The 12694-nt window shown below is 42.9% G+C and overlaps 1 protein-coding gene across 1 annotated transcript in view; it reads right to left on the reverse strand.

Annotated features, from left to right (window-relative positions):
* The window catches only part of myo5b (myosin VB), an 87242-nt gene extending 80187 nt beyond the window's left edge, over window positions 1-7055 (reverse strand). The window contains exons 1-2 of the mRNA XM_039779091.1: window positions 7015-7055; window positions 4547-4768 (exon numbers count right to left, since the gene is read on the reverse strand). Of these exons, the coding sequence (XP_039635025.1) occupies window positions 4547-4768; window positions 7015-7055 (263 nt within the window). The remainder of the gene's footprint in view (window positions 1-4546; window positions 4769-7014) is intronic.
* Between the last annotated feature and the right edge of the window lie 5639 nt (window positions 7056-12694).

Raw genomic sequence — 12694 nt, forward strand, 5'->3', positions numbered from 1 at the left:
TCCTCGTTAACTATCATATTTTCCCCAAATGATGTACGGATGTTTAGGTATTCTGGTTTGAAACCCCCGGACCCCCCCGAGGTTTGGGCTGAGCCCCGAATGTTTACAACGCCTGGCTCCGCCCCTGTTCAATGCAGAGATGTTGTGTACAATGGACCCTAAAATCAGCACCAAGGAACAACTTGACCTGTTCTCAGTACCTGAGACCACAACAGCAAGACTTCCAAAAAGTGCACACACAGACACACACTCTCACACACACAAACACACACACACATACACTCAAGAGCGGATTCAAGTAGGCCTATTACAGAAACATGGTTCCTACAGTAACTGCATTAAGGAAAAATCTTAGAGTAGAAAAGTAGCTCTAACACAACTGTCCTAACTCACAGATTTCACAATTTAGAAATCCTAAATCAGGATGATAGAGACCCTGATGTAGGATCTCCTCGCTCTACATTATCCTGATTATTACACGGCTACCTGCTAAAATAATCAATCATTTGACACAAAATATTAATTTAAAAAGGCTTTTATTGATTAAAGTTAAACTGCCGTAACTGACCAATCAGAATCACAAGTATTCACCAAAGTGTGTAGTGCAGGTACAGGTTTACCGTAGCAGGAAATGGATGGAGAGGATTAGTTGTGAGTAACGTCAGAAACACCAAACCAACACTGACGAGAATGATGATTCTTTCACAATAAAACCACTTTATGCAACATGTTCCTCCTCCCTTTAAAAACAAATACTAAGTCACCTAACAAGCTACAGGACAGAATACCTGCTTTCCAGGTACAAGTACTGCATGTCTGAAACATTTAAAGGGTAACTCTTTCAACCTGGACCCATGTTTTTGTGTCTTAGAGCCTATTTTAACATCGAGGGCCGGGGACTACAGATGAAAAATAGCCTTTTGGCTAATTCTGGCTTTTTTAACCCATTGGAAATCATGTGTTTTACTAATTTGCACTGTCCCCTTTCATAAAATAAAATAAACTGAACTGAACTAAGTTTCTTCTAAGAAAGATGAAAACAAGCTGTGGCCGCGTGCACACCCTAAAAACAGAAGTAGTACGGTTGTATTCCTAAAAAGGTCCAGCCCTTGTTGCAGGAGAGATACCCTTTTTGAAAGACAATTGTGTTCCCTTCTCTGTCATTTTGTACGCTTACATTAGTCATAAGGTCCAGTTCTGGCCTCTCAAAAACCAATACTGTACTCTTAAAGGAACATTAAAAAAGGTGTTTCTGAGAGTGTGCTCAATACTGGACACACTTTTCTTGTTGTTCCTATCGGTCACTCTGACACAAACACATGGAAAAATAGCCTCGTTAAGAAGTCAGAATCCACTGTGTGTGTGTCTGTGTGTCTATGTCCATCTTTGTGTGTGTGTGTGTGTGTGTGTGTGTGTGTGTGTGTGTGTGTGTGTGTCGTGTGTGTGTCTATGTCCATCTTTGTGTGTGTGTGTCTGTCTGTGTGTGTGTGTGCGTGTCTATGTCCATCTTTGTGTGTGTGTGTGTGTGTGTGTGTGTGTGTCTATGTCCATCTTTGTGTGTGTGTGTGTGTGTGTGTGTGTGTGTGTGTGTGTGTGCGTGTGTGTGTCTATGTCCATCTTTGTGTGTGTGTGTGTGTGTGTGTGTCTGTGCGTGTGTGTGTCTATGTCCATCTTTGTGTGTCTATGTGTGTGTGTGCGTGTGTGTGTGTGTGCATGTGTGTGTGCATGCATATCCATCTACAGTATGCACTTATTAGAAAGTTTAATTATTCTTCTAACTACAGTATATGCTCTGGATACAATTCATTCCATTTATTTATATCTCCTCTTTTATTTATTTCTATTTTTTTTATTTTTTATTTTCCCTGTTGTGTGATGTGTTCACCCTTAGTGTTTCTATTGAACACTTGACACTAAGAAAAGTACTACAATAAAGTATAAAAAAAATATCATGTTGGCTGGGTCATCTCAGTTGGTAGAGCAGGCGCACATATGTCGAGGTGTATGCCTCGATGCAGAAGGTCCAGGGTTCGAGTCCGAATAGAGGCGATTTTCCTGCATGTCATCCCCCTCTCTCTCCCCACTTTCATATCTAGCTGTTCTTTCCATTAAAAGCTGAAATGCCCCAAAACAATCTTTAAAAAAAAGATTTCAGAATCAGTTTTAGTGGCCAAGTCAGAGTGAACATAAAACAAGGAACTTATCTGCGTTGTTTTTATAAATAACTCAGTCCCAAGTATATGGAAACTTCTCAGGTCAAAGGGTACTTGGATCCTCTTTAACCTTTAGCCTGATTCCAACAAGTCCTCCAAACCATACGATGATATAGGTTATTAATTCCTACACTCTAATACGACAGCGTTTTATAAAGTAGCGCCCCTACAGTTCGACCTACAGCAGTGTTTTCCGTCCTGTGGTGGAAGATTTCTGTCAACCGACTGGGCAATAAAGAAGTTTCAAACAGAGACAAGTTTTTCCGTGATAGTTTGTTCAAATGTATTATTTGCTTGCAAGCAAGGAGATCGGATTACACAGCACACGTATCAGAGTACAGTGGAAGAGATCTCAAAGTAGCACAAAAAGACAAGAGTATATATATTTTTGCAGAGGAAAAGCATCCTGTTTGCTAAGGATGAAACCAGGAAATATCTTGCTATAGCAGGATAACAAAACAATAAGAAATCAGGACACATCTGTGCGCACGCATCTGGGAGTAACTTCTCTTATGCAGTAATTTTTCATCGATGTCCGCAACATAATCTTTTCTGTCTAGACTTAAAAATCCCCTTAAAGTCAACTCAACATGACCTTTCTGTCTAAACTAAAACATCCCATTACAGTCCTCATATCAAGGACAGAACAGTCTCCATTTTAAACTCGTCGTTAACGTTGTGGAACAGTCGCAGTTTGGTTACGTTTAGGCACAAAAATTACTTGGTTAAATATAGGAAAAGAACGTGGTTTGGGTTAAAATAATCTGATACGCGGGCGCCTGGATAGCTCAGTTGGCAGAGCGGGTGCTCATCTACATTTGGTTTTCTTTTGGAAGATGATGAAATCATGAAAACATGTGTTGCTCTGCAGTCTGTAAATGATTCCTGCTCATTAAGAAAACTGAGGAAATGTATTAAATATTACTAGCTTTTATACAGTTGTTTTTTGTTTTAAACATGTGTTCCACCTTGATCTGGGAAGTCTGATATTGTCAAGACTACGCCCACCGCCATGAACAGCTGTCAGACTGAGACAGTCATCTGTCCCCAGGACCAGACAGCTCTACGATGCTTCACTAAAGGGAAGAGGAGAGAGACACTTCTCTGGATAGTCTGTCTGTCTCTCCTCCCTCTCCTCCACTTCCACTACCTCCTATAACAACAGTGATGTACTGACCCACTGCTTACTGGTTACACCAGTGTTTTTCAACCTTTCTGGAGCCACGGCACATTTTTCACATAAAAAAAAATCCCGTGGCACACCACCAACCAAAAATGTTACAAAAAGGACACCTTGTAGCCTAATAAGATCAGAATCTGCATTGTTCCTTTTTAAAAATGTATCCATCTCTGTTGCAGGCTCACGTCGATGATCTCGGCCCTACTGCTTACATCCTGGCACTGCCACCAGGTGACAGTAATTCTATTGTCTTAAATCAACAAGGTCATTATTGCGCTATACTGCCACCTACTGACACAGAATAGTATTTCATTTCTCTGCCAGTCATCATATTGAGGCACAGATGTGCACAATGGCAAATTATTTGCAGTAACTCAATACAAAAATTTGTTTGGACCAATTAAGTAAAATTGGATAATTTCTCACGGCACACTAGTGGTTGAAAATCACTGGTTTACACTATCTACTGGCTATATTAGCCCATATGCACAACCCCTCCCTCCCTCCTCCCCCCAGCCTGACTGAGGTCTAACTTAATAACTTAATAACTTATTACTTGAACAACAGCTGTGACCTTATTACTTCTTTGCCCTATTGGACTTATTTGCACTAACCACCATGACACCTTTAAAAAAAAAAAAATTTTAATGGGATCAATAAAGCTATCTATCTATCTATCTATCTATCTATCTATCTATCTATGATGTTTCTTTGGAACATGATGCCTCTAGGGTTGAATTTAGGGCGTTTGCTTTGTTCTGATTCAGCAGCTGAAATGATTAAGTTGTTGAATTTTTCTCTCAGTTCGTTTGTGTTGACGCGGCAACTGCTTCTAACGTTGGAAACATAAACTGTAAAAACAACGGACGTAGCATCTGTGAGGTCACATGTTGGTTTGTGGACGGCTGTTGTGTCAGAACTAAAGAGGGAGAATCAGCGTTCAGATTTTATGCTCCACATATCTGGAACTAACTCCCAGAAACTATTATTCTATGTAACTGCTCTTTAATGTTTTATATAAAACACGTTGAATTGCCTTGTTGCTGAAATGTTCTGGAGAAATAAAGCTGCCTTGCCTTGAGGTCAAAGCTTTCAGACTTTTATTTAGATTATTTAAAGAGCATCGTGTGCGGGGGGGTGTCTGGGGGCAGACCTGGACCTGTCTGCCTGTCTGAACGGATGGACTGAGACGCCCGCGGTGTGAGACGAGGGTCTGGACAGGATGTGGTCTTTCTTGCGTTGGTACTGGTCCTGCAGCATCAGACCCTGCTGGTGCTCCCTCTCTTCCTGAGCTTTCTGCTGGAAGAGGAGCTGCTGCTGGGACTTCATCTGAGCCTGCAGGTCGGCCTGGTAGGACTCAGCCCTCTGCTGCTGTCTGCAGGATGAAATCTCTAGTCAGCTCTAATCATGGATGTATTAAGAGAACTGGATCCAGTGATCAGCGGGAAGCCCCCGTACGTTCCAATGAGAGTGCTCAAAGCGCATTAAGACAAATAACATGGGAGCTCTGCTCTTCCGCATTTCCTTGGCCCATGACGCCACGATGGACACGCCGCACTAGCAACAATATTGTTTGTGTGTTCGCGAACCGGTAGCAACATGCTCGCTCATGAGCCGCCTCTCTCGTCTCTCTTACATGTGGCCAACCCATGAACTCGCCGCTTTGATTGTATAAAATATTCACTAACGTTAAACACTGTGTGTTCGTTGTTCCCGATCGTTACATGCTTAGCTAAATAAACGATAGATGTATTTAGACCAACCAAGGACATTTAATACTTATGTCGTACACTAGCTAGCTAGCAGTTAGCCTGCAGTTTGGTAAACAGAGCTCATCCACGGCTTCATCTCTCATCCACGCATAAGCTTTACAGCATACAGCCCTCGGATGGATCATAAGAGAGAACCAAGGCCATGTAATCACTATGTCTGTAGTAACGCTATGTAGGCATGATCTTAATACAGCCATGCAGTACCCCTGATGTTATCAACTAGCTAGCTAGCCGATAGCCCCCCAATTTTGGGAAATGCTAATGACGTTACATCCACGTAAACAGGATTTTATAGCATACATACATCCCTCGGATGTAACATAACTTCATAAGATAATACCATGGACGGATTAATAGAACACATGACGAATCATACAACCACTAGCTATATCCATTATTACAGCTAGCTACATGAGCTCAGAGAACAGTCATGTGGGTCTGCTCGCAAGTCCATTATGCTGCTCATCATTTCAAATTTAATAATTCTGGATTCGCTTCTAGTGAATGTTAAAAATGTTAAAAACGTAACGTTTTAAACAAGGACCCCTTTCAGTGTTCGGCTGGTAGGTTGATATACCCTCGAAACTAATTATCCGCTGAAATATAGACGTTTCTTTCCCCATGTAATGTCTATGTGAAAAGTCTTTCTGGGCCATAGGTGCAGTACCCCAGTTATCCGCTAAGCCCATGTTGGCATATAGACATGGCGCTCCTCCTGGGGGGCTTGGCTCTAATCAGCCCTGCAAACTGGCGGCTACTTGGTTTGTGTACAGTAACCGTAGCAACACTCAGAGCCGTAAACTGTCCCAAACTGCAGTAAAACCCTGAAAAGCAGATTCTTAATGCGACATAAGACACAGGTTTTCATCTAAAGATAGTATTTTCAGAAAAGGAAGGTTTATGCCAGGCCAGCTGACAGTCTTGCCTGGGCCCGCGACGAGATCTTAGATGGGCCCCCTCGCGGCCAGATCTCTCCTTTTCCCTTGCTCTTCCTCTCTCCTTACATCTCTCACTGAAATTAAGGTGTAAATCAGTCTCTGATCCATCCTGCTCAGACTCTCCGACAGGGCAGCGAGCCCCCCGCATCACTCTCTCTATCTCTCCTCTCTCTCTCTACGGGTAGCCTGACTCTGTCCCTCCATTGCAGGCAGCGGGCCCCTCCTGCATCACTCTCTCTGTCACCTGACTGCAGCTGGATCTTCTCTCTGTCTCATCCTTACTGATGGAGCTACCAAACTCAACTGTTTCTGTCAAAGTTAACCTGTTGTGTCAGGCTCTTATATACGAGCTAATGGACGTTAACATTAGCGCTGGCCCGTTACGTTGCCACAAGGCTCGTAAACGTTGGCTGCGCTGTTTCTTACCTCGCTCTACGGTGACAGTTCCAGCTTCACCGTCACCAACTTTTTAAATATTTGTTTAGAAAATCTCTAAGGCCTCTATTTTCTCTTCTCTTTCTTTCCTTTTCCTCGAGTCCCAACTTGTGCTGCCGGACATTTTGAGCGTACTGAACTTCAAATCAAGTGACAATATCAAATTTTGATCAGTGGCCAAACCATTTTTATGTTGGGGGGGGGGGTTCTTGACCACCATTTCCAGGACAATTAGGAAGAAAACAAATAAAACGCTTTTATGTAATTCAAATATTATGCTACATATTTTTTTCCACAAATAGGCCTATTTAAAAAAAAAGATTTTTAATTCTTCCATAATTTAATGAGGGGCCCAGTTCTGGTCCCCCCTACTGAGTCTGGACAACATGACCTGTTTGTCCCCCTATGCGGTGTGGTTTATGCTGTTAATAGTATATGAGAATGTAATCGGTGAGTTAAATAAAGTTGTCTCTGACCGTCTTTTCTCCTCATCGTCCATCAGCTTCATCTCTTCCATCGCTCTGTTCAGCTCGTCTCTCTTTTGGACAACTCCGCCTGACTCTGAATGTTCAGCTCCACTGCAGCACACACACACACACACACACACACACACACACACACACACACAAAACATTCAGCAGTGTCTCTGTATATCAGTATATCAGTGTCTCTGTGTCCCAACCAGCAGCAGCAGATGACCTCTCACCAAGAGTCAGGTTCTGTCTGAGGTTTCTGCCTGTATAATTTATTATATATAAAGGGAAGTCTTTCCCTCGACACTGAGAATTGTTGTGATGAATGATAGAGTGTGGTCTAGACCTACTGTCTCTGTAAATGATAGAGTGTGGTCTAGACCTACTGTCTCTCTGTAAATGATAGAGTGTGGTCTAGGACCTACTGTCTCTGTAAATGAAAAATGTTTGGTCTAGACCTACTCTCTCTGTAAATGATAGAGTGTGGTCTAGACCTACTGTCTCTGTAAATGATAGAGTGTGGTCTAGACCTACTGTCTGTGTAATGGTAGAGTGTGGTCTAGACCTACTGTCTCTGTAAATGATAGAGTGTGGTCTAGACCTACCGTCTCTGTAATGATAGTGTGGTCTAGACCTACCGCCTCTGTAAATGATAGAGTGTAGTCTAGACCTACTGTGTCTGTAAAGATAGAGTGTGGTCTAGACCTACAATCTCTGTAAATGATAGAGTGTGGTCTAGACCCACTGTCTCTGTAAATGATAGTGTGGTCTAGACCTACTGTCTCTGTAAATGATAGAGTGTGGTCTAGACCTACTGTCTCTGTAATGATAGTGTGGTCTAGACCCCTACTGTCTCTGTAAATGATAGAGTGTGGTCTAGGACCTACTGTCTCTTAAACTGAGATAACTCCTGTTGGGATCTGACACTAGAAATACAACCTAAATGAATATAGAAGTAGAGTGTAAGTGTGTGTTACGTTTGTGTAGTATCTCGCAGACTGGCGAGCCTCCATCACTTCCTTCATCAGTCTGTTTCTGGCTCTCTGCAGCCGGCTCTGCTCCTCTGTTTACTCCACACCTCCTTCAGTTTGTCCTCCATCAGCTGTCCGCCCTCCTCCCTCCTCCCTCCTCTGCTTCTGCAGCTGGCTGATAACACTGACGGTAGCGCTTGCTGCTCCTCACGCAGCTCCACCTACACACACACACACACACACACACACACACACACACACACACACACACACACACACATACACACACACACACACACACACACACACACACACACACACACACACACACACACACACACACACACACACACACAATAAACCAATCAGAGATCATCTCCCATTCAAACCTTTTAGGATAAGCGGGACCTTTGAGCATTGCTGTTAAGGATGGAGGATTTGCACCATAATTTTATCACTCCCAGAATGCACCTGAACACACCTCCCTGTAAGACCAGCAAGCCCAGAATGCACCTGAACACACCTCCCTGTAAGACCAGCACGCTTCAGGAATGCACCTGAACACACCCTCCTGTAAGACCAGCACTTCCAGAATGCACCTGAACACACCTCACTGTAAGACCAGCACTCAGAATGCACCTGAACACACCTCCCTGTAAGACCAGCACGCTTCAGAATGCACCTTGAACACACCTCCCTGTAAGACCAGCACTTCCAGAATGCACCTGAACACACCTCCCCGTAGACCAGCACGCCCAGAGACAGGGGCTCCTCAATCATCTGCAGTTACAGTGACTCCAGGTGTGTTTAACTCTCCTGTGAGTAGCCCCCTGTTTGTGGTCCGTTTCCTGTTGCAGCAGTGTGTGCAGGATGCTCATGTCCAGCTCCAGCTGGTCCTGCTGCTCCCGGCCAGACGCTTCATCTCAGCCGGAGACCTCTGATCCAGCTGCCTCCGTTCTTCTGATGCTGCTGCTGCAGAGTTCGTTGCTGTCTCACGCTGTAGCTGGAGCTGCCGCACCTGCTGCTGCTCACGCTTGGAGGACACACACACACACACACACACACACACACACACACACACACACACACACACACACACACACACACACATACATGTTAACATCTCCTGCTGCTCACGCTGGAGGACACACACACACACACACACACGCACACACACACACACACACACACACACACACACACACACACACACACATACATGTTGAATATCTCCGGCGCTCACGCTGAGGGACAACACACACACACACACACACACACACACACACACACACACACAAACATGTTAAAGGTGCTCTATGAGTTCCTGCATGACGTCACTCTGTTGACGTTCCAAGTTAATACCAAACTAAACAGAGCAAGCTCCCCCCCCCATGTTTCAGTAACTGTCATGACTAACTGACTAACTGTCAATAACTCCCCTCTCCCTTCCCCAACCATCTTGTCGGTGATTGGCTGGAAGCAGGTGTGTTGTATTTTGTGCACAGCCTGTGCTCCTAGTGTCTGTTTGACATTTACGAGCCCCTGTGTTGTCTCCTCGAGACGGGCTGCTCACGGTGTGTCTAGGGACCAGGCAGCTAGGCGGCTCAACGAGGGATGCCTACCATTGAGACTAAAATGAAATCATGCTGAAACCATCAGGAACTCATAGTGCACCTTTAACATCTCCTGCTGTCGGGGGGCGCACTGAAGGAACACAGAAACATTAGATCAACAATTTTGATAGATCAGACTTTTTTTATCAAAAAATTGGCCTTTTTTCCAAAAAGTATTCTGTCTTTTCTTTCAAAATGTTCCAACTTTTTTCTCTTTGAAAATATTTTGACTTTTTTCCAAAATTATTCTTTCAGTGTTCTGTGTTTTATTCTATAAATCATATATCTCTATATATACTCTATATGTAGATAATGAATGCACATGTAAACATTAAACCAGAAGTGTCAAACTCAACTTCCCAGAGGGCCACACTAGAAGAAGAGAATCACATCGAGGGCCAGACATGGAGAGTTTAATGACATATTTTTATTTCATTGAAAAAAGTCAAATATCTTCTTACTGTAGGTGCGATTTTCCGTCATTTTTGTAGCTTTTTTCAACATTTTTGTTGCTTATTCCACTCTCTTTGTAACTTTCTTACAATTTGTTGTTCCTTTTTAAGACTCCTTTTGCACACTTTTTGGACACTTGTTGAATTGTCCTCACATAAAGCCCAACAAAAGTCACAAAAACTCCTAAGCCATCATAGAATTTAGCAAATCAAGAAAACACTTTCCCCTCTTGATGCAACTAGCTATTAATTGTAATTAATAAATAATAAAAGTTTAAGATAAGAAATACAAATTTATAATATAATAACAACATATTATAATATAATAACAAAGATAATATAATATATAACAAATTGAGTAATATATGTAATATAAAACAACATTGATGAGGTAATATATTAACATAATAACAAACCAGAGTGAGGCCTCCATTTGTGTTTGTCTCTTGGGTCACTGATCCGATCCACCCGGAGCCTTGTCCTCCCCCCACACAACTTTTCCCCCGGCACTCGAGGCTGGCCCCCCAAACACACCCTCACACACAGAAGATTATTAACTCAGCCAGTAAATCGTATCGAATACTCACACAGAAAAAAATTGATGGGGAGACAGTAAACAGGAAAACATACTACCACTTTAACATAAACCAGGAGGTGCAGGGGTTTAGTCTAAAACAAAGCAGTGTAAGAAATAACAAAGTTGTGGCGGTTATTGAGACTAGTTGGGAGTTCAGTAGTTAATGTTTACACACTTGTTATAATAAGTAAAGTAAGTAATACGCTAATCCAAATGAACGGCACATGTAAAAAATACCATACATAATACAAAAACACAAAAATTTACACATGAAAAAACATACAGATTCTAACAAAACACCCATGTCCCAAACCCATTGTAGAAGCTACAAGTAAGAAACATATTATTAGTGTACAATCTTACATTGGTCCTTCGAAGTGGATATTTTCACTGGAAAGAATAAGAAGGAAGTCAACAATCTAAGAGAGGACACTTTCACAAAATAACCCACGCATAAACCTTGTTGAATACACCCCAGTCATCGGAAGGAACACACATTGTGAAAAGTTAATCAGCAGGCTCGGGCAACGAGATGAGATGATTAAGAACACAGGGGTAGGAAGAGAAATTAATGGGGGAGGACTGCACTAAGAGGAAGAGAAGTGGGAAATGAGGAGGAGGATCTGTGGTTACACAGATCCCAACACCCACAATAACGGACATGAGTAGATGGGGTTACACTTGCATACACAAGGAGAGAGGTTACACCCTAGCTAAACATCCCCCAAACAACATAACAGTGGTACAGCACATAGAACAGATGCTCAAACTATCAAAATCTCACGTACGTAATACCAGTTACAAATATGACCCCCTACATCTTCGAATCTTAACAAGATAATGTGCAACCGTACATTAAAACAATCAGATGGATTACACAGAGGCACCACTGCCAGCAGCCACACTTACTACCAGGCACCAACATAGCTGCACAGCAGGTTAGCAGCTATTACCAACATGGTCACAACCATACCAACAGTGAAGATGGTGGATTAGCAGCTCCTATCTCCAGTTCAGGTAGTTACTTGACCAGCTGCAGCCTTCCCATAATCTGCTATCGACCCCAGCTCAGGCAGCTATTCAGCCATTGCAGCCTTCCTATCATCTGGTCTTATCCCTCAATATGCTCATGCACAATACGCAACCAGGCTCACCAGTTTCGCGAGCCAAGCATGCTGAGGGTGGAACATTACAAGTTATAGGGGTCCCTAGAGCAGCTGTTCTGAAGCACCCCGCTTAATTGCATAGTAGCTTGGTCAGCCACACCTAACCCTACACCACGAAATGCAAGCCCTTTACAGAGGAATATATGGATAGTCTCATCAGCTTGCTCCTAAGGGGAAATCGAAGGCATCGGCTCCTGTCATTGTGAGTAATGGAAAGAAATCATTGCATACATAAGCAATTCTGGATAACAGTCAACGTGCACTATACCACACACCATCTTGGGTTTGTGGAGAACTTTGAGTAGGTCTTTGTAGAACATAGAAGACATTGCTCTCACACAAGCAAATGTCGGTTAGTTTCCAATCGCATCACGTCTTCAAAACAAAGGACATACTGTATATACAATAGGGTATTCCCTCTGCTAACCCGCTCATAGAACAAATGTACGTCATGATGTGGGACGAAAGGTGGGGTTTGTGGTGTTTTGGCTTACTTTTGTTCCATGTTTATTCATGTGATAGTCCAGTTGCCTGTTCCCCGCTTTCCTTTTGGAAGGTGGTTTGTGTCTTGTATGGTTTTACTTCCTTCTCGGTTTTCCCACCTTGTGATTGTCTGATTTGTTTTCACCTGTTGTGCCTTCGTTTCTTTTGTTAGTCCTCGCTATCTCTTGTATTTAGTCTCTGTGTCCTCTTCGTCTGTTGCCGGATTATTTTATTCTGTTGCTGTGTTTGCTGATGGAAACTGAGTTGTGGAGTCGGCTTCTTTGGTTGTTCCTGCCTGCCATGCTATGTCTGAGGACTGTGTGTAAGATTTTCCTTTGTTCAATAAATTTCTACACTGCATTTGGGTCCAAGCTTTCTGAATCCCGATACTCTCAGTGGGCAGAAGTACCACAAAATCCCA

The sequence above is a fragment of the Perca fluviatilis genome, chromosome 17 (assembly GCF_010015445.1).
Source record: "Perca fluviatilis chromosome 17, GENO_Pfluv_1.0, whole genome shotgun sequence".
In the NCBI taxonomy this organism is placed as follows: domain Eukaryota; kingdom Metazoa; phylum Chordata; class Actinopteri; order Perciformes; family Percidae; genus Perca; species Perca fluviatilis.